The sequence below is a fragment of the Triturus cristatus genome, chromosome 9, assembly GCF_964204655.1.
Source record: "Triturus cristatus chromosome 9, aTriCri1.1, whole genome shotgun sequence".
In the NCBI taxonomy this organism is placed as follows: domain Eukaryota; kingdom Metazoa; phylum Chordata; class Amphibia; order Caudata; family Salamandridae; genus Triturus; species Triturus cristatus.
Window position 1 is genome coordinate 298,035,944 of NC_140592.1, and position 21,552 is coordinate 298,057,495.

The following is a 21,552-nucleotide window of genomic DNA, read 5'->3' on the forward strand; positions in this document are numbered from 1 at the left end:
ATACTTTCTGATCCATTTGACATCTCGAGGGGTACCAGACAGGGCTGCCCTCTCTCCCCGCTCCTGTTCGACTTATATGCTGAACCCTTTGCCCAGATCTTGAGGGATAGTGTTAACATCAAGGCATTTGTGTACGGGGGTTGGGAGAGAAAGGTGGCCCTCTATGCCGACGATATCCTTATATTTACCTCTGATCCCCATGAGGCTCTCCCAGTAATATTCGAGTTGGCTCCGGAGTTTGGTATGGTGTCCGGGTATGAAATTAATACTTTAAAAACTGAGATGATGACCTGGAATATTGACCAAAGCACCTTTGTTTCAGAAATCCGGCCGGCAAATCGTATGAGATACTTAGGTTTGGATATTGTAGCTGATCTTGATCAGACTACTCCTATTAATTTCACGAGGGTTGCAAAGGAGTGTCGTAAGCTGCTCCAGACCTGGGCCCATCTTCCACTTTCCCTATTGGGTAGGATCAGCCTTGTCAAAATGTCCATTCTGCCTAAGATTTCTTTTTTATTTAATACGATACCTTTATTTTTTGATCCCACCTCTATTAGGAAATTGCAGTCTGATATCAGTACTTTTATTTGGAATAAACATCTTCCAAGAATCTCCTGGAAAAAAATCAGGAGGCGTAGGGAAAAAGGAGGGCTTGCTGCACCTGATCTCCAGGCTTATGCCTGGGCTTTCCAGCTATCACATGCCAGGATCCTACTAAAGAGTCCAGTGGGGCATGGAGTGTGGTCTCTTTATTCAAGCTTATTGGATGTGGAAGGTGTAAGTCAGTCAGGTTTTCTCTTTAAGTTTGGGAATCCCAAGTTTTTCAAAAAAATTTAACTGAAAATCCTAAAGGGTATGGCAAGAATATGGGCTCAGATGTCTAAAGTAATTAAAGTGGGGTACTATGGAAGCAGAACACTGCTGTGGGACCTTCCTGATGGGCCAACGTGGTTGGGGGATGTATTAGCTATACCTATGAGGGAGGCTGGTCTGGAGGAGTGGGGTAACCTATTTGTTGACGGGATTTGTTACCCTGGGAGTATCTCTGCACAAAGATTGGCCCAAACTTCTCTAGGCTTAAGTACCTTCAAATGTCAAGCTGGGCTCGGGAATACTCCGTTCAACCACCATATAGTTTTAAATTTCCCTTGGGTGTATATAGTCATCTTATAATGCTTTTGGTAGATAAGTCACCTGCCAAGAAGGAAATTTCATTATGGTACAATTTAATCTTAGAGGAAATGGACGGAATTTTTTCACTCCCAGACGATCTTTGGTCCTTACATATCATCAATTCCGACTTGCAACATCTTTGGAATTCATCTTGTATGATGCTGTGGGATATTGTTAAACCTGCATGGCTACACAGGAATCATCTTTTCACGATTCATCGAGCATACTACTCACCCCTTCGTCTATCTAAATTTACCGAGGGGAGTAGTGTGGCCTGTGCGAAGTGTGGTTTGGTGGCTGCTTCTGACATTCATATGTTTTTTGAATGCCCGCATTTGGCCCAATTCTGGGAAGCTATCAGTAAGACTCTTTCACTATCTCTTGGAGTCAACATTACCTTGGATTTAACATCAGAAATTTTTGGTTGCTACCAAGGGGTCCCCTCCTTGGCAAAAAAGCTTATTTTTTATACCATGTTGCTAGCAAGGAGGGAGATATGTATGAAATGGAAAGATTCTTCATCTCCTTCTATTAATGATTGGTATGCTTCTGCTCTGCTGGTTTCTCAGTTGGACCTGGCTAGATCTGGTAATCCAGATACAAGATCTTTCTGGCATCTCCTGAATTGGCCCCATTGAATTGGTTTCATTGAATACCTGTTTTTTTTTTTTTTTCCCCAGGTCCAATGATTATGCCACAAACCTCATTCTGGGGGTTACTTGTTTCACGGTACTAAGTTTAGTGCCGTGATTAGATTTTGGCAATTGCCTGTATGGTTATAAATTAGTGATCATTGCTGGTTGAAATATTGTTGCTGAGGGGTGAGCCTTACGTTCCATTACTGCTCCAACCAGTTTTATTAACTGAGGCAGCGCAATGTGTGTAGACCAGCATGATTACATATTGAAACTTGTTTGGCAGATGAGGACAAAAAAAAAGAAAAAAAAAGAAGAAAGATCAGATACGCACGGCCCTACATGGGGCATTTATGACAAGGTACCTCAGAAAAAACACTGCCCGAGAGGACTCATAGTCACCAACGAACCAAGGTTGTTTCTTAACAACAAAGAGTTCCATACTAATTGGTCATGCATTGCCTGGAAGTGTACCAAGGATTGGCTCATTTTAATAATCAACACCGCCAGGCAGCTGGCTGATGCCCTCCTTGTTTAAATTCAACAAAGTGAATGCAGATTAAAAACAACGGTACAGTTATCAGTCTTTAAGAAGAAACTTGAAGAAATTAACAATGATCACACCGAGTACAAAGACTACCTCACACAATCGAAGTTAACAAAACTGAGAAAAGATGTGCAGAAGTTTAGTAGAGAAACAGTGTATCCATACATAACGGACGAACCCTATGACAAACCTGCACAACAGCAAACAGGCAGAAAACAAAGATTCAGACCTACTCCATTGAATTGGACTTTCAGCTCAGGGGATGAAAGGAGTGACACTAGCAGTGATGAAAGCTCAGGACAACAGCAGAATAGACAGCAGGGCTACCGCCAAACAATGGCACCACAACCACCACCCCCCTTTGGTTTTTGGCAACAACCTTACTTTCCACCAGGATTTGGCTTCCCACAAGGTCCGCAGCCTTTTTTATACCGGGGCGGGGGCAGGGGCAGAGGCCGACAAAAAAGAAGGAACACAAGGGTGCAGTGGGAAGACCAACCACCCACTACGGTGGTGACCAGGAGCAAAGGGAGGGCGAACATGCCCTCAACAAGCGTGGAATAACCAACATTGTTAACCTCAGTAAGCATGTTCTGACTACTGAGGAGGAAACGGTCCTATCAAAAGGACTTTGTTTCGTCCCTACACCAAAGAATGACGCCTTTGTACTCCACACAGAACTGGCACAGTTCTTCAGAAAACTTAAGCTACGCGATTACTTTGGTGATAATGAAGATAAGACTGAAGAAGAAAAAACTACAACAGGACTTAGAAAGAAGTCAACATTCCAAACACCAGCCCAGAACATCTCATGTCAAGTACTAGCCTTTGAAGAAGCAGTACTCAACGAAATCAAGGGGATCAACTTCCAGAGAACCGAGGGTTTCCAAAACCTTACGAAAAAAGCACACAGCACTGCAAAGCCTGAAGAACAACCACAATCTTGTGATAAAACCCGCGGACAAAGGGGGAGCAATTGTGATTATGGACCAGGAGATGTACCAAGAAGAGTGTAAAAGACTCCTCTCAGACACAGTTAGATACGCCATACACAGAATTGATCCAACCACATCCCTCATGACGAGAATCAAAAATATGGTAGAGGAGGCCCTCACCAATGATTGGATTACTAGACAGGAGGCGGGTTTCCTTATCAATGAGGAACCTAGGATGCCTAGATTCTACACGCTCCCTAAGATCCACAAGAACCAGACCCCCCCCCACCCGGAAGACCCATCGTATCTGGGATTGGATCAGTTCTGGAACCTCTTTCGCAGTTTTGCGACTGGTTCCTCAGACCGATTGTGAAAAAATCACATTCCTACCTTAGGGACACCAAGGATGTCCTTTGCCTTCTCCGAGATCTGGAAATAGATCCTAAAGAGAACCTTCTCATAACAATGGACATAGAGCCCTATACACAAGCATACCACAGAGACGAACCTTGGAAGTGGTGGAACAAATTATCCAAAACATGGAGTGGAATTTCATCACTCCCCAACATTTTGTGATGGAATGTGCTGAATTAGCATTAACAGAGAATTTTTTCGAATTCGAAAACACCATCTACCACCAGATTACCGGTACTTCGATGGGCAGCACTTTTGCCCCAAGCATAGCATGTCTCTATGTCCAAAAATTTGAGGAAGACCACATTTACAATCCTAATAATCCATTCCTGAAACACCTTAAGATGTGGAAACGCTTTATTGATGATGTGCTGATTGTATGGCATGGAACCAAGGAAGAGGCAACAGAATTTGTCCAATGGGTCAATTCCAAGGACACCCATCTCAGATTCACACACACGATTGATGTGAACCATGCAATTTTTCTGGATCTAGACATTACCATAACCCAAGAAGGATTCACAACAAAGGTTCATAACAAAACCACAGATAAAAACAGTTTACTTCTCTATGAGAGCTCCCATCCAAGGGCCCTGAGACAAAACCTCCCGGTAGGTCAGTTCCTCCGAATCCGACGGAACTGCTCGAATACAACAACCTTTGAGGAGTAGGCAGAACAACTGGAAAATAAACTTCTAGAACGCCACTACCCGAGTAAAATGGTGAGACGAGCAAGGAAACGTGCCAGGAACAATCCAAGAGAGTCACTACTAGAGGATATAACAAAAGGAGACACCAAAAGACCAGTTTGCGTTACAATATACACTCCGATCTCAAACAAAGTACAAAAATTCGTGAGAAAAAACTGGCACATCCTCAATAGCGCTGGAAACCAGTGGCAGCCACCTTTATTTGCCTTTAGAAGGAATAGGAGTCTGCGCGACGAACTAGTACACACAAAGAGACCATCGACCGGAGAAGAGGAACAACAAACCCTGTGGAGCCAACCACGGCCCGTCGGCCACTTCTCCTGTGGGAACTGCACATCCTGCGCACTCACTTCTAATACCAAGGAGGTAGACATAGGAACAGGGATCTCTTGGCAACTGCGAGAATTCAGTAATTGCAACACGGAGAACGTCGTATACCTCTTGAACTGCCCATGCGACCACAAATACGTTGGCATGACCACCAGGAAAATCAAAGTGCATATCAATGAACATCGGTGCACCATTCGGTGTAAAAAGACCAACACCAAACTGACTCGTCATTTCACTGAAAAAAACCATAAAGACACAGACCTGAAATGGACCATTCTGGAAGTAATGAAAAAACGAAGGTTTGACCTTACTAAAGCCCTACATGTAAGAGAACAACTCTGGGTGTTCCGTTTACGAACCTGGGACAAAGGGCTCAACGATGAAATACCGTGGCTCCAAATGGGGCGTTGAAACCTCTAACAACCACCAGTAGATTAATTCACACTAACACATAGACTGAGTGTACCTGGTATACCATCACATGACACTGTGAAACCATCGGTACATGCAGTGCCCTCAGTCTTAAATGAGTTTACTTAAAATGGGCTGAGTCTACCTGGAATTATCACACGTAGCTGGCTTTTAAACCAAGCCGAAGTCGTGAGGCTAATAGGCCACATGCCCTCCATAGTCATCCTCCCCCAGCTGGAACCGTCTCTCACCCAGGCTTAACGCATGAATAGAAATGATAGTGCTGACACTCAGCGCTTATACCCAACATTTGACATCCTCACCCTTATCACCCTTATTATGATCTTCCTTTGGAATACCTGTTTGCACAAGTGCATCAGAGCAAGTCCAACCGAAAACTGCCCGCTAGTACACGCACAACATCGCCCATCTGGGCAGCTCTAGACTCTGGGTAGAATACCCCCCCTTTTTCTGGGCAATCAGCCGCTCACCCGTTCACACACCGGGTGCTTCGCAGTCACGCACCAGTCACACACAGAGCAGACGTGCACTTCTGCCCCTTCTGCAAAGTCTCACCCATCTGGGCAGCTAAAAAGATCTAGGTAGAATTTCACCTTGCATCACAGTATTTGGCTGCCCACCGGTTTCCACATTGCGTGCTTTGGCAGTCACGCAACAATAGCACATAAATCCATGCGTGTACTTTTTGCCAATTTAAAACTAGGCATTGGCGCGTAGGGCATGGACCACCGGGCACTTTCCCTCAGTGATTCCCGTCACGCGCTTCACTTCTCTAATCTGAGCATGTGCGTAACTCCATCATTTTGGAACCAGGTACTTGCGCTTCAGGACATAGGAAGTAGTGCTCTGGGTTTATCGGCATCTCAGTCTACCGCTCCACACTGAGCATGTGCACAGTGCGGCCATGGATGAATCAGGCTTCCCCTCCAGGGACACAGGAAACCACGCACCTGATTTCACCTAGCACCACTTAAAACCAATTTAGCTGACTATAAAAGCACAACGGCTCTCCACCCAGTCCTACACCGGGGAGGAACGGGAGCAGTCGCCTAGGATCCACGCAGGAAACTTTCCTTGAGGCAGTAACGGTGTGAATGAGAACAGATTGAATGAAAGTATTTTGGGGCAATTAGTCCACCATAAGCACAACTGAGGATGAATGTTCTGTGTGTTTGTACTTGAAAAACCATAATTCTCACGCCAGCTGTGATCTATATGTTTTTTCCTACAGGTTCTGACAAACAGGGGTTTCCCCTCCCCTCCTCCCATGGGGCCAGTAGCTTTGGTTTTTAGGGTAAGAACAGTGAGACACGTGCTCTCACCTTTGCATCCCCAGAATGTACACAAATTGAGTGGCACATGTCACATGAGTATTCACTCACACAGAAACTGGATCAGTGCATGTATTGAGTTCAGTTATTCGTCACTACTACGGTCTGTTGTTATATATTTGTATTCTCTCACTACATTTTCTTTTACAGGCTTGAATCTAGGAGCCATCCAATTGTGGAGTGTGACACTGATCACGCCCACACAGTGGTACACTCTTGCCACTTTTGGTAAGAACGGAGCCCCCATTTACATATTTAGGTCCTGATGAATGCCCTGGACCCTCCTGGGCCAAGACGGCAGAAACATGTCGACCTCTAAACACAACTGTTGGGGGACACTAATTCCCCCACATAACGTTACCTGCTTTTAAACATCATATAGTTACCTTTCACATTAAAAAACACAATGAGGATAACTATAATGATTTTTAATCTCACTCACTTATATACGGGCCCCCACTTAGTTTAGAAGTGCATCCCTGTCGTCAGGTGTATGCCCGCCCTCTATCAAACCAAGGTTTTAGAGGGCGAGGACTGGTCAATGATGAAGCATGACACCAGGTGATGTGTGAGACCATTCCGTTACTTTTTGTGAGATGTCCCCACTCACAATATAACTCAAACCTTATAGTGGTTATCACTTTAGGAGCAGCTCTTTTGTGGTTAAACAATAATGTTGATAGTTCCCTTTCATGCACCTTTTCATAATATGCCTGCACATTCAGGAGTTTCAACATCCTGTTGACATAATCTTGGGTGTCACATAATACCACACCCCCGCCATTATCAGCGGGTTTGATCATTATAGAATGATCTTCCTTAAGGGTGCTAATAGCTATCCATTGTGCCCGATCTAAATTGTGTGCAGGGCTAAATTCCTTTTTTTTTATATTATTTGATATCTATCTCCACTAATTTTACAAAAATCACTATATTTCTTCCCACTTGTGCTAAGGAAGGTGTAAATGTGGAAGCTGGTTTGAAACCAGTGATGTTGTTTGACTCTCTCATTGGTCTGTCCTCAAAAAATCTCCTTAACCTAATCTTTCTAAAAAATGATCTTAAGTTCTTCTCAAGTTGAAATCTATTAACTCTTGGAAGCTGTGGAAACAAAACTAAAGCCCCTACCTAAAACTTCCATTTCGTTCTTACTCAATGATCTGCTAGACAAGTTAATGATCGGTATTTTGTCTACCGCCAGTATCTCTGGTGCCTGGTCTGCATGTAATCCTGGGGTGGTTGATTGCGAGCTTGTGGAGCCCCCATCTGGTTTCCAATATATCTCCCCCTCCTGTTTCTTTGTTCTAAAAAAAACCCTGTTGTTCATTTGGCCCTCTGCTATTCTCTTCCCTGCGTGTGTATTCCTCTTTGCTGCTGGACCCTGATGCTTCAGAGAATGTTATCTGCTTCCTACCTCCCTGTGCATATCTAGGTCTTCTGTATGGGTTTCTTTCCCAGCCCTGATCGTTTTTTTCTTCATAATAATTATCTTTGAGATATGGGTAGGCCAATTCTTGACTTAATCTATTGATGTCTTTTTTAAGTTTGTTTGTTTTTTTGTTGATTAAATACTCTCTATACCCATCTACATCTTTATTAATCTCATCAAACTTGAGTTTAGCTTCCTCAAGACCTGTTTTACCTTTAAGTTCTTGTTCTAATTTTTCTATTGCCTCCCTCTCTATGATAATTATTTCTTCGGCTGTTTCTATTATGAGGAGCTGCAAAGATTAGATATTTGGGTCTATATTTCTAAAAAATGTTTGTTCTCAATAAACAACCCTGGCTCATTACGTATTTGCAACCCAATTGGGATAACCCCAGATTTAACATATTCGATTAGAAACTCCGCATGGGCCTCTGTTCTTATCAGTTTATTCTTAAGGTTAAACAGAGTACCCCATTTCTCCCCCTTCCCCGCAATAACAGAAAATGTATTGCCCTTCTTAGTGTTGATTATTCTATTATATTGATCTTCACTGAAACCAAAGGTTTTTAGTTGGTCCATTCGCCTAAACAAGCTGGGACTGATCAACGTTGGAACGTGTTGAATTAGTCAATATAGGTGGGCCTATGCCCAGAAAGCTTTCCAGTCCACTGAACCGTATACAAATATGTCAAAGTTAAAGAGGGGTCCTCCTCACCAAAGGGACAGGACACCAAAACGTAGACACTTCTGTCAGAAATAAGATCCCTTTGGGTTCTTTTTAAGCACACAGGAACACAATGCTATCACCCATCCACATTATTTGTCAAGCATACACTGATGAAATTTATCATCACAAAATAGAGCCCAAAACAATAATATAAAAATATATGCCGTTTTTTTTATTATTTATTATACATAGGATCCTAATAGGATTCAGAATTTAAACACCATCATACAATAAAAACATAAAAATACATATACATCAATTATTCTCCATCAGATGATTTCATTAATTAAAAACTTATCATTAAGAATGATCTAGGAGTATGTAGCAAAACAACAGAGACTGCAAGGACTTATCCAGCACACCACGGGTATGTCATATAGAATGAGTGGCCCTGGTTGCTCATATCTTTTGTTTTACTCAAGGCCCAGCAGGACTTGGCTGCTTGATGAACACTAAGCACAAAGTGACGCGTTTCGGTGGACTAGTATGATTCACCACCTTCTTCAGGCTTATGAGTTTGATTTTGATTCAGTGTCTCCCCACACAATCTACAAAAACATTACACAGAGGAATTACTTATTGAATAACATCCTTAACCCATCCACATATTCTGCATAAAATGACATCATTGCTGTAACGAGAGCTAAAAGCTTCCTTTTAACACTATAAAAAATAATTCATGCTCAAATATAATCAATACATTTATACATTTATATTACAATTTTGGCTCTCTATGTGGTGATTCACATTCAGATCTCTCTTGCACTAGCTAAACCAACATTCGTAACCCCACACACGTTTGAAAGTATGAACGGAGGATTCTACCCACCCGTAACGTTAGAACGTCTGAATACAAAAGGGAAACTGTCTCCTCATCAAGTAGCGATGGCTGTTTTATTTCTCTAGGCCCTGTTCTCTTAGGGTATTTGCACTAATGCGTCCTCCCTGAAAGATATGACAATAACATCCAAGTGATACACTGAAGTTGCCTTCCCTTCTCATATTAATAATGTGTAGATCAAAGTTATTACCCACCCAAAAAGGGAAGCTATCTTCTCCTCTATTAGTGGTGGCTGCTTTTCTCCACGGGACCACACAGTTTTGAGTATAATTGGCATTCAAAGCGTCCTCACTAATAAATAACAAAAATAAAGACAACGAAAAGCCAAAACACACAGATGTTATATTGGACACAACACCTTTTCTCATAGAGCTATTTTGCCCTTAGTTTGTATCAGAAAACTCACCGCTATATCTTTAAGGGTTCTTCTCTGGTTAACTTCAGACGTTGAACCGGCGGTGTCAATGAAAATGTAATGGACCAACAGGACTCTAGCCCTATATTAAATAAGATTGAAAAACGAGTAATCCATTAACTTAATTGTATAGCATATCACGGCATACTGTAACACTGCTTGATAAAATCAACACTCTAATGGTAAAACAGGTCTTGAGGAAGCTAAACTCAAGTTGGATGAGATTAATAAAGATGTAGATGGGTATAGAGAGTATTTAATCAACAAAAAAACAAACAAACATAAAAAGACATCAATAGATTCAGTCAAGAATTGGCCTACCCATATCTCAAAGATAATTATTATGAACAAAAAAACGATCAGGGCTGGGAGAGAAACCCATACAGAAGACCTTGATATGCACGGGGACGTAGGAAGCAGATAACATTCTCTGAAACATTAGGGTCCAGCAGCGAAGAGGAATACACACGCAGGGAAGAGAATAGCACAGGGCCAAATGAACAACAGGGTTTTTTTTAGAACAAATAAATAGGAGGGGAAGATATATTGGAAACCAGATGGGAGTTCCACAAGCTTGCAATCAACCACCCCAGGATTACATGCAGACCAGGCGCCAGAGATTCTGGCGGTAGCCAAAATACCGATCATTAACTTTTCTAGCAGATCATTGAGTAAGAACAAAATGGAAGTTTTAGGTAGGGACTTTAGTTTTGTTCCCACAGCAAGAGTTAATAGATTTCAATTTAAGATAATTTTTTAGAAAGATTAGGTTAAGGAGATTTTTTGAGGACAGACCAATGAGAGAGTCAAACAACATCACTGGTTTCAAACCAGCTTTCACATTTACACCTACCTTAGCACAAGTGGGAAGAAATATAGAGATTTTTGAAACAGTAGTGGAGATAGATATCCATAATATTTAAAAAAAGGAATTTAGCCCTGCACACAATTTAGATCGGGCACAACGGATAGCTATTAGCACCCTTAAGTAAGATCATTCTATAACGATCAAACCCGCTGATAGGGCAGGGGTGTGATATTATTTGACACCCAAGATTATGACAACAGGATGTTGAAACTCCTGAATGTGCAGGCACATTATGAAAAGATGCATGAAAGGAAACTATCAACATTAGCCAAGAAGTGTGGCGATCTATTATTGGCAGCTAAAGAAAATGAATGGATCTGTGAGGAAGAATTTAGATTCCTCCATAACAATAATCCTAAAATTCCTGCGATATATTGCTTACCTAAGGTCCATAAGGATCTTATTGACCCTCCTATACGACTGATTTTAAGTTGCTTGGGTTCAATATTAGAACATTTAAGCAAATTTATTGACTGTTTCCTCAAACCATTAGTGTGTCAACTTAAATCTTATGTAAGGGACTCCACCCATATTATCAGCATGGTGGAGAATAAACCTTTCTGTAAGGATACTCAATGTCTAGTAACACTAGACATTGAGTCATTGTATACTAATATCCCGCAGCAATCCACGGTTAAGTTGATGGAACGAATTCTGGAAAACACTGAAATAGAGGGAATCAATCAAGAATTTATTGTAGAATGCACAAAAATGGTGTTGAAAAACATTATTTTTCTATTCAAGGATTAGCTATTCTGCCAAAAGAAAGGTACCAGCATGGGCACTACATGCGCTCCAAGTCTAGCGTGTCTATATGTAGGGGAATTTGAAAAACAGCATATTTACAATGAGCTTGCACCCTTTTGCGAAAATATCTGTGAATGGCATTGATTTATTGACAATGTTTTTTTCATTTGGTGTGGTCCCTTAGAGCTATTGGAGGAATTCCTCAGTTGGTTGAATCTGGGTGATGAGAATCTTAGATTTACTGCCCACTACAGCAAGGATATTGTAGACTATCTGGATATTACTATTGGATATGTGGGTGGAAACTTGAAAGTGGAATTATAAACTAAACCCATGGATAAAAACCCCTTACTCCACTATTCCAGTTTCCACCCCAGGTCACAAAAGGACAATATACCATTTAGCCAATTTCTCCGTTTTAGGAGAAATTGTACAGAGCTGGAGAATTTTTATAAACACTCTGAGATTTTATAAACCAAATTGAAAGACAGGGGATACCCTAAAAAATTGATTACCCATTCTTTTAAAAGAGCACGATTCTATAATAGGGAAGCAATGATTGAAGGACCAAAAAATCATAGAAAGACGTCCAAAGTAGTCTTTGTCAGCCAGTTCTATGAGATTAGCAATAAAATTAAGAATGTGATTAATAGACACTGGAGTATACTAAACGATGACGAAAATGTGGAACTAGAGAAACCCCTGTTTGCATATAAAAGAAATACTAACCTACGAAACCAATTGGTTCACACATACAGGGAAGAACCAGTCAACAAACAAAGAACGTTGAATAATTCTAAAGCAAGAGGCAATACTAAGTGTGGTAATTGTTCCCTGTGTCCTCAATGCATAGTGGCAAATGAAATTAAACACAATGGTAGAAGAATAGTTGCACATATTTTAAACAATTGCTGCAGTAAAAATATTATTTATCTGCTAAGATGCCCTTGCAGACACGCATATGTGGGCGAGACAGGCAGAGAACTGCAGAGATGTCTTTTGGAGCATAGATCTGCCATTAAAACTAAAAAAGTAAATGACCCCCTAGTAGCACACTTTATGGAACAGGGACATAATGAAACAGATTTTGAATGGTACATCTCAGAAAAGGTGTTTTTAAACAGAAGAGGTGGCAATATGGCGGATAAAAGTAAAGCGAGGGAACAGTGGTACATCTCCATCCTAAACACTATAAGAGATGGATTGAATTCACTTGAGGAATGGGAAAGACTAATAAAATAAATAGAAAAGAGAAGAATAAATCAGTGATAATATAGCACACTTAGTTTGATAAATGGACATGTAATAATTGGTTATTCCACTATATTGCATACATGAACAATATGATGCTTTATAATTATAGTTAGTATTTTAGTTGCGCATTTCGATACTGGTGCTTGTTTATGAGTTGGTTTTTGCAGTTATATTAGAAATTGGTTAATCCAGTAAACACCTGTAAAAAAAGCCAATGAGTACCGGAATTGAGGAATTGCAGAAGCAAACTTAGGGTGTTACGCTGTAGCAAAGAGAAACACACTATCGCAATAGAATGGATGTCGGGGAAGTTTTAATATAGTGGATACCGTAACAGCACGAATAGCAAACCCATTATAAAATGGATGACACTATTTTTGTAGTCCGCTTTCTAGTTTTATGAAAACATTAGGAGACAATAAAGAAGGTAGTTACTTCTAGGTGTACTGGCACCGGTTACGAGAACGCAACTTTATGATGGCGGCTGATATTGAACTTATAGTCCGCTTTCTAGCCCTATGGGTGCAACGGAAGGAAAGAGAGTAAGAGCGGGTTTAAAAGCCGAAATGGCTGTGTACTGGCTTCTTTTTCATTATTTGAAGAGATTGGAGCACGTCAGGAGACTCATTTGGTCCCAGTGAGTGAGGAGAGGGGTTATGGAGTTCGGGGCAAATGTAAAATGTAGAATGCGGGCATTAACTAGACTCTAGCAGTTGAGCACAGCGTTTTTGTGAGTTTGTATTGACAACACTTGATAGACTAATACTCACTTATGAATATCTTATATGAAAAGCAAGGGGTTGCGTATGAGCGCCCACATAATGTAGTATACTATCATATTTGCCCATTATGCACGAGAGAATAGGAAGCATATAACGCAGTTCTTTCTCTATACAGGCAATTTGTTCCTAAGAGCTAGAAGCCTTGAACGAGTGGTGTTTTATATTATTGAGAGGGAATACCGTATTAAGGAAATTATCGCCCTGTATGCCAAAGCTCCAGTGGCCTCAAAAGTATAAACTTTTATAAAGGTTGAGTATTGATTTTATCAAGTAGTGTTACAGTATGCAGTGATATGCTATAAAATTAAGACGATGGATTACTCGTTTTTCAATCTTATTTAATATAGGCCTAGAGTTCTGTTGGTCCATTACATTTTCATTGACACCGCCAGTTCAACCTCTGAGGTAAACCAGAGAAGAACCCTTAAAGATATAGCAGTGAGTTTTCTGATACAAAGTAAGGGCAAAATAGCACCATGAGAAAAGGTGTTGTGTCAAATATAACATCTGTGTGTTTTGGTTTTTCGGTGTCTTTATTGTTGTTATTTATTAGTGAGGACGCTTTGAATGCCAATTATTTTCAAAACTATAATCACACATATATTTGTTGTGGGTGGGTAAGATCTTTGATCTACACATTATTAATATGAGAAGGGAAGGCAACTTCAGTGTATCACTTGGATGTTATTGTCATATCTTTCAGGGAGGATGCATTAGCACAAATACCCTAAGAGAACGGGGCCTAGAGAAATAAAACAGCCATCGCTACTTGATGAGGAGACAGTTTCCCTTTTGTATACAGATTTTCTAATGTTACGGGTGGGTAGAATCCTCCGTTCATACTTTCAAACGTGTGTGGGATTATGAATGTTGGTTTAGCTAGTGCAAGAGAGATCTGAATGTGAATCACCACATAGAGAGCCAAACTTGTAATATAAATGTATAAATGTATGGATTATATTTGAGCATGAATTGTTTTTTATAGTGTTAAAAGGAAGCTTTTAGCTCTCGTTACAGGAATGATGTAATTTTATGCATAATATGTGGATGGATTAAGGATGTTATTCAATAAGTAATTCCTCTGTGTAATGTTTTTGTAGATTGTGTGGGGAGAAACTGAATCAAAATCAAATTCATAAGCCTGAAGAAGGTGGTGAATCATACTAGTCCACCGAAATGCGTCGCTTTGTGCTTGGTGTTGATCAAGCAGCCAAGTCCTGCTGGGCCTTGAGTAAAACAAAAGATATGAGCAACCAGGGCCACTCATTGTTTAAGACATAGACTTGGTGTGCTGGATAAGTCCTTGCGGTCTCTATTGTTTTGCTACATGCTCCTAGATCATTCTTAATGATAAGTTTTTAATTAATGTAATCATTTGATGGAGAATAATTAATGTATATGTATTTTAATGTTTTTATTGTATAATGTGTTTAAATTCTGAATCCTATTAGGATCCTACTTTTAATAAATAATAAAAAAAATGCATATATTTTTATATTATTGTTTTGGGCTCTATTTTGTGGTGATAAATATTCTCAATGTATGCTTGACAAATAATGTGGATGGGTGATAACATTGTGTTCCTGTATGCTTAAAAAGAACCCAAGGGGATCTTATTTCTGACAGAAGTGTCTACTTTATGGCTCAATAAACTATAATTAGTTTTGTTGGATTAAAGTGCTGAAGTTTTAACCTGCTGCCACAACTTTTTAAAGTGCTAGTGCTATATTAACCCATTCAAACCTTCACTAAAATCAATGAAACATTTTAGCCATGTTGAGACCTTTCTGCATACGTTTTATGTCTCATTATTTCAACAGCAATCTCTTGAACAGTCCTTTTCCATGATATCACAGGTGAAGGAGACATGAAAATTACTGGTTACTGCCCCACGCATACATTGCATGTCATCTAATATAAACTCAATTTTCAAAATTATCCAACAATTTTACTTAGTAGGAGGTAAAATAAGAGAAAGAATTACTTACACCTTGATCTTCTCTATGATCTATCTGGCACACAGCACAAACTGGTATATTGACACACACACTTTTTCCCTCATACTCCAATTCCTTCCATCTTTTTACTATTGATGTGTTTCACCAATGAATTCTATCTATAAAGTGCTTGTGCTGTACATCACACTAATTAACTACAACAATGCATTAACCTAATCTCATAGCTGTAAAGTGATTAGTGTCATGCAATAATGATAACCTTATCACCATGGCTCAATCTACCATATTTGTTAAAAAATAAATTAAGGTTTTATATAGCGCGGACAAGACCCTTGCGGGTATCAGTACGCTTTACAACAAATAAAGGAAACAGAGGAAATACACAAATACATACAAAAATATTATTGGTTATAATTGGTTATAATTATAATTGGTATAATTGGTTTAGATTAAAGTGCTGATAATTTCTAATCAAGCTGCCTGGATTTTATAAAGTGCTAGTGCTATTATAAAATATATTCCAAACTCCACTACAATCCCAGAAACATTCTTAGGATATTGCAATAGTTCTAAAGTTTTCTGGCTACTGCACAATTCCGTATTGCCATAACATATCACCTAATGCAAACACAATTTCCAAAATCACATAATTATTGAACTAGAGAGGTGATGAAAAGAGAAAGGAAAACATTCACTATCTCCTAATCTTTTCTATATTCTACTTTGCACAATACACCATCAATTGTATAATCACACACACTTTCTGCCCCATAATACAAAATATTTCTGCATTGTTGTTCTTTTTTACATCTTTTCTTGTTTGTTTTTCACTTAGTCTTATAAAATACAAAGTTTTCATAACCAAGTTTCCCAATGTATACACATGTGATCAATAGTTACTGCTTCATCATTTGAGAGAAGAACCCTTATTATATGAGTACATATAATTCCTCAAAGGAGTTCAAGCCATGTGGTATTTTAATATTTAACATCACAATATATCTCAATCCCAAGTGCCTTAATTTCAATTTTCAGTTCCCGCCTCTTCCATTCTTTGGGACTGAATCAATGACATAATAAAACAATTCATTCAGATTTCATCCATGTACCTCATTGATATGTCTGGTGATAGGATAACCTTTATCACAATTTTTCACTGCTCTGAGGTGTTGCAAAATTCTCACATGAGCCATATGTATAGTGCTCCCTACATATACTTTAGGGCAGGAGCATTGTAAAATGTAAACTACATAATCACTCCTGCAATTGTAGGGGTTGCAATCTTCCATAGACTCTTCAACCATGGTGATTGGACGTCTCTCTTATTGAGATCATGTATGCAAGATGTGCTTTATGGCTTTTAAGGAAACTTGGACTAGCCCTCAACCATCCTTCTATGTCTGTTACCTCAGGGATACTCACAACTAGCTCTCGGCGCATTGATTTAGCTTATCTGAAGGTTAGCAGTGGTTTGCGTGATGTTACGCTGCTTAATATGGGATCACTCTTAATTAGATGCCAATGCCTCATCATTACCTCTCTCACCTAGGCATGATAGGCATTGTACCCTGTGATCATTCAAAGTTTATCCTTGCCTTTGTTCTTTCTGGCACCTCTGGTACCCTTACCATCTTTCTTATTTGAAAATAGTAATGAATCCCTGGTAATTCCTTCAACTTTATATTTGGCTTGTTCTAATACCTGGGCACTGTACACTCTCAATTAATCTTTCTTTCAGTTGTCCCTGTGATTCCTTCAAGGATGTCAAGTCACTATAATTCCTCTTCATCTGTAGATGTTCCACATATGGAATGCTCTCCTTTAATTTCTTTGGGTGAAAGCTGTGTGAGTGCAAAATGGAATTTCCCGCTGTGGGTTTCCAATGTGTCTTTGTGTGTATTCTATTGTTTTTCACAAACACCGCCAGATCCAGACTGCAGATCTCTGATGTGCTAATGGTGGAAGTGAAATGTAGATTCTAAGTATTGGCATTTAATTCTTGCACAAACACCTTGGCTGATTCTGGGGTGCCTTTCCACAGGATGAATAGATCATCTATGAATCTTGTCCAGAGAATGACATTCTCAGACCACTCTCTGGAAAATTTGACCCTGAGCACCTAATCCTCTCACCAGCCCAAGTGAAATTTGGCATAACTCGGGATGAAGCAGGTGCCCATGGCCGTACCCCTTACTTGCCTGTAGGTGTCCTTGCCAAACATAAAAAAAGTGTTTTCTAAACACCATCTCGCCTTCTCAATGAGCATTTCAGAATGTTAATACAGACATATTGGTCTTAAGTCTAAAAAGTGTTTCATGACTCTAAGCCCGTCCTCATGGGAGATGCTGGTGTACAGCGAAGTCACATCTAATGTCATCAAGACATAAGACTCCTCCCACGGTATGTCATAGATTCTTCTAAGAAAGTCTCCTGTATCCTGTATATAGGATGGGAGACCACTCATGAATTCCTGCAAGAAGTGGTCAATGTATATATACATTTGCATGTTCTTTTACCTGTTTCATTTGACATCTAGGAAGTCTTCCTTTTAGAGTGTGTTGTATTACTAAAAACCCAACGCTTCATTTTGAAACTGCCTTTTGAAGGTTCATTTGCCTCATTTTGTGAGTGCGGAGTCTTTTTTCCAAGTGTTCCTTCTTGCTTCATGAGTGCCTCATCTTAGTAGTGCTGAATTTCTTATATTTTATAGTTTAAAGCAAGACACAACTGATTCAACGCACCATTATAGGTTTTAAACCAGTCCTTCAATTCTTGGACACTCAGACTTGTTTGTCCCTCAGGAGCCTTCAAAGGCGTACTACTATGTGCATTCATAGGTGGCGCCCATGTAATCGGATCTATGTCTAGTGATTCCCTGCATCGTCCTTAAGGGACCGAACTCTGTTTAATTCATTGAGGGGTCAGCACTTGCTCCACAAGGAGAACTCGCATTTATTGGAAAAAACAGAAAAAATCCTCCTGCTTGTGAATTTAAAGGAATACTCCCTGAAACTGGTGAATTAGCAGGACAAGGCAAACTTGGTCTCAAATTTCCCACTGAATTCGTATTACATATAGGAACCACTGGGCCAAAAGTAACTGGAACAGTAATGGCGTCTGAGACATTTAAAGCTGTAAAGGCACCAGGTGCACATGTTCCTGAAAACCTTTCCATCATATTTTGATTCATATTTGCAGAGGTAACTTATCACATTCATGTTCACATTGCTTGGGGCAGTAGCCATTTCCAAATGTCTACTCATAATTCAGGCTTTCACCATTCATCAGTTGAGGGTCATTAGATGGGGGTGGGCGTTCTGACAATACTGCATTCAAAAGGCTGTCACTGTCACTGTTCTCGACCTTCTCTCCCGATTTCCGTGACTTGTCCCTTTACGCATTCTTTCTCTTCTCTTTCCCACTCTCTTCACTAGTTAACATGGGGTACAACTTCGCTCCCTCAGTTATATCTGCTCTCCACCCATTCTGTTGCACATCCCACCTCGCATCAGCATATATGCGCACTGCTTTCTAGCTCTACCCTGATATCTCTCTTTTTCTGTAACATGCGCTGCGTGCTCACATGCATTGAGCACTTCAAACTGTGTAGGTCTAGGTAATGGTTTCATTTCACATAGAATTCTTCTCAAATTTTCAATGATTCTTATATTAAATGTACCATAGTGTGAGAACGCCAATGCACCTTCTTTCTTTGTGATCTTGTGACATTGACAAAACCAAATACATGTGTAAAGTCCTACATTTAAGGCCTGCCATATCTTCAGGTGCTGCCTCTTCCCCCTCTCTAATAGGTACAGTTACATTTCCCCTAACCAGGTAACATAAAATCTTAAAACATTTCATTTTTCATCAAACTCTGGCAATGATTACAATCAATTTCTAAAAATATTTAGAAACAATTTTTTCTCAAACATTTTTATCTCCAGTCTCTGACCAATGCTAGCATGGCACCAAATGACATGTACAACCAATAACAGTGTGGCTCTACACTAACTGACCAATTTCAGTGCAGCACCTTATGACATCAATCGCACTCCTCATAACAGCTCACCCTCCTTTACAGATTTTCACGAACAGTCTCTCTCCTCTAGTACACATACAACCAAATACACAACAAATAACAATTGAATGCTTTTCTAAAGAAATCAACCGAATTTATTAAACCAAGAAATACACCAACACACATTCAAATGAAACCCCAACCAGTGAGGAATCATCCTGATCTCTACAGTTTCCCTCTGCGCAAAAGGTTCGCCGCACTAATCATAACACATCCTCATACACAAAGATAAATGTCCCTATCTCAATGTGGGCTGTCAATGACGTCTCACAACAAACCCAACAGAACTTTGCAGACAATTACAATACAGTGCCTTCTACACTTTTAACATCTTCTCGGGATCTTTTGTCATGTTGAACCATATAACAAATAACACAATAAAGCCACAACTACGAAAGAAGGTTAATTTGATTTATTACAACCTCAAAAACAAACTGACATAAATAAGTCTCAAAAGTAGGTTATAGGCATATAAACTCACCAACATAAGTCAGAATATCCTAAGGAAATTCAATCTAAACAATACAAAGCAAACAAGAAATTCCGTCATTGCAATGCAAAGGATAAGAAAGAAAATTTACAAGTTCAATTTTTGTTTAGCTCTTTATGTGCAGTCATAAGTAAAACTGTGAACACTATAATATTCTACCCTACTCAAAATTTGGGAATCCTAATTAATCAGGGTAGCAAATATAAAAAAGGTGTCAGTATAATGGAGACTTCAGTTCAAGTACTCCAATCGAAAGAGTGTAGGGCATAAAGCCACACTCAGAGTGGTATAGCAATGAGGTCTGTAACTCTGGAAAGTCTAAAGGCATCTCCTGTTCTGAGCAATTATACAATACCCAGTAACACCTAAAATGTTCAAGGTAACCATCGCCATCATCTCCAGAACATTTCCATCTTCCTTTGTAATAATTAGCAACATTCAGCTCTTTACCCACAACTTCAATCAAGTACAATTGTTGGTTCTTGAGCATCCAGTCTCTGCCTAGGGAACTTGTTTCCAACTTTGTTAGCGCTTCTTCTTCTTGCCAACAGTTTCCTCCAATTCCTTGTGCTCACTACAAATAATCAATGCCCTTTTCACTAGCTAATGTAGCCTGGCATCTACACCTGCAGAGGAGAGAAAGATATGCTAGCAACTTTTAAGTTGAAAGTTAAACATGAAAATCCAATTGTTTATTACTTGTTAATAAATCAAACGAGTATGCAGAGTGCTAATTGCACATTAATTAGCGTAACTTGTGATGTAAAAGGGTCGAGCCAAAAGTAAGCTGGTCCAACATAAAAGTGGAAGCTCCTTCAGCAACTGCCACAGAGATTGCAGCTTCACACGGGTTTGCCCTCAAAGCTGATAATTTTTGAATATCCAAGCTTTGTAGCCAAAGCCCTTCGATCTAAGATATCTTCTAATTTGCTTGCTTGGAGCTCATGGCTGATTCCTAAAAAGAAAAAAAAAGGAAAATTACACCTATATCTTAATGTAAGACCCATTGACAAAACGACTCTTGCAATATGTAGAGTGCCAAACACCAAGTGACCAACAGTTTATTGCTTGGAATTCAGGATGAGTTATCCATGCCACTGAATATTTAGGAGCCAGAGGAATGTTAAAATAAAAAAGGTCAGACATTTAAAAGAATCTGAAGCCCTCTGATAACTACAGAAACATTTAATGCACAGGTGACCACAAATATGAAGCAGCCACGGAGTAGGAGGAGGAGTTAGAAGCCAACCAAAACTCATCATCAATCCAACAGTGCCCTTCATTACTTTACTTTAATTGCTGCAGGGTACACTGGGTACTATGCCCACCCCACATAATGCCAGCCTCCTAAACCTCACCCAGCATGACTACAGTTTCCCTGCGTAGGGGAGCAGAGGCAGTTATGAAGTTGATGCATTTTGTCTGGAGGCCAGATCGAAGACAAGTCAAT

General features: G+C 39.8%; 1 protein-coding gene across 1 annotated transcript in view; it reads right to left on the bottom strand.

Moving 5' to 3' along the window:
• Positions 1-20,944: 20,944 nt before the first annotated feature.
• The window catches only part of LOC146797771 (cofilin-1-like), a 70,214-nt gene continuing 69,606 nt past the window's right edge, over positions 20,945-21,552 (bottom strand). The window contains exon 3 of the mRNA XM_085627647.1: positions 20,945-21,057. Within this exon, the coding sequence (XP_085483773.1) occupies positions 20,945-21,057 (113 nt within the window). The remainder of the gene's footprint in view (positions 21,058-21,552) is intronic.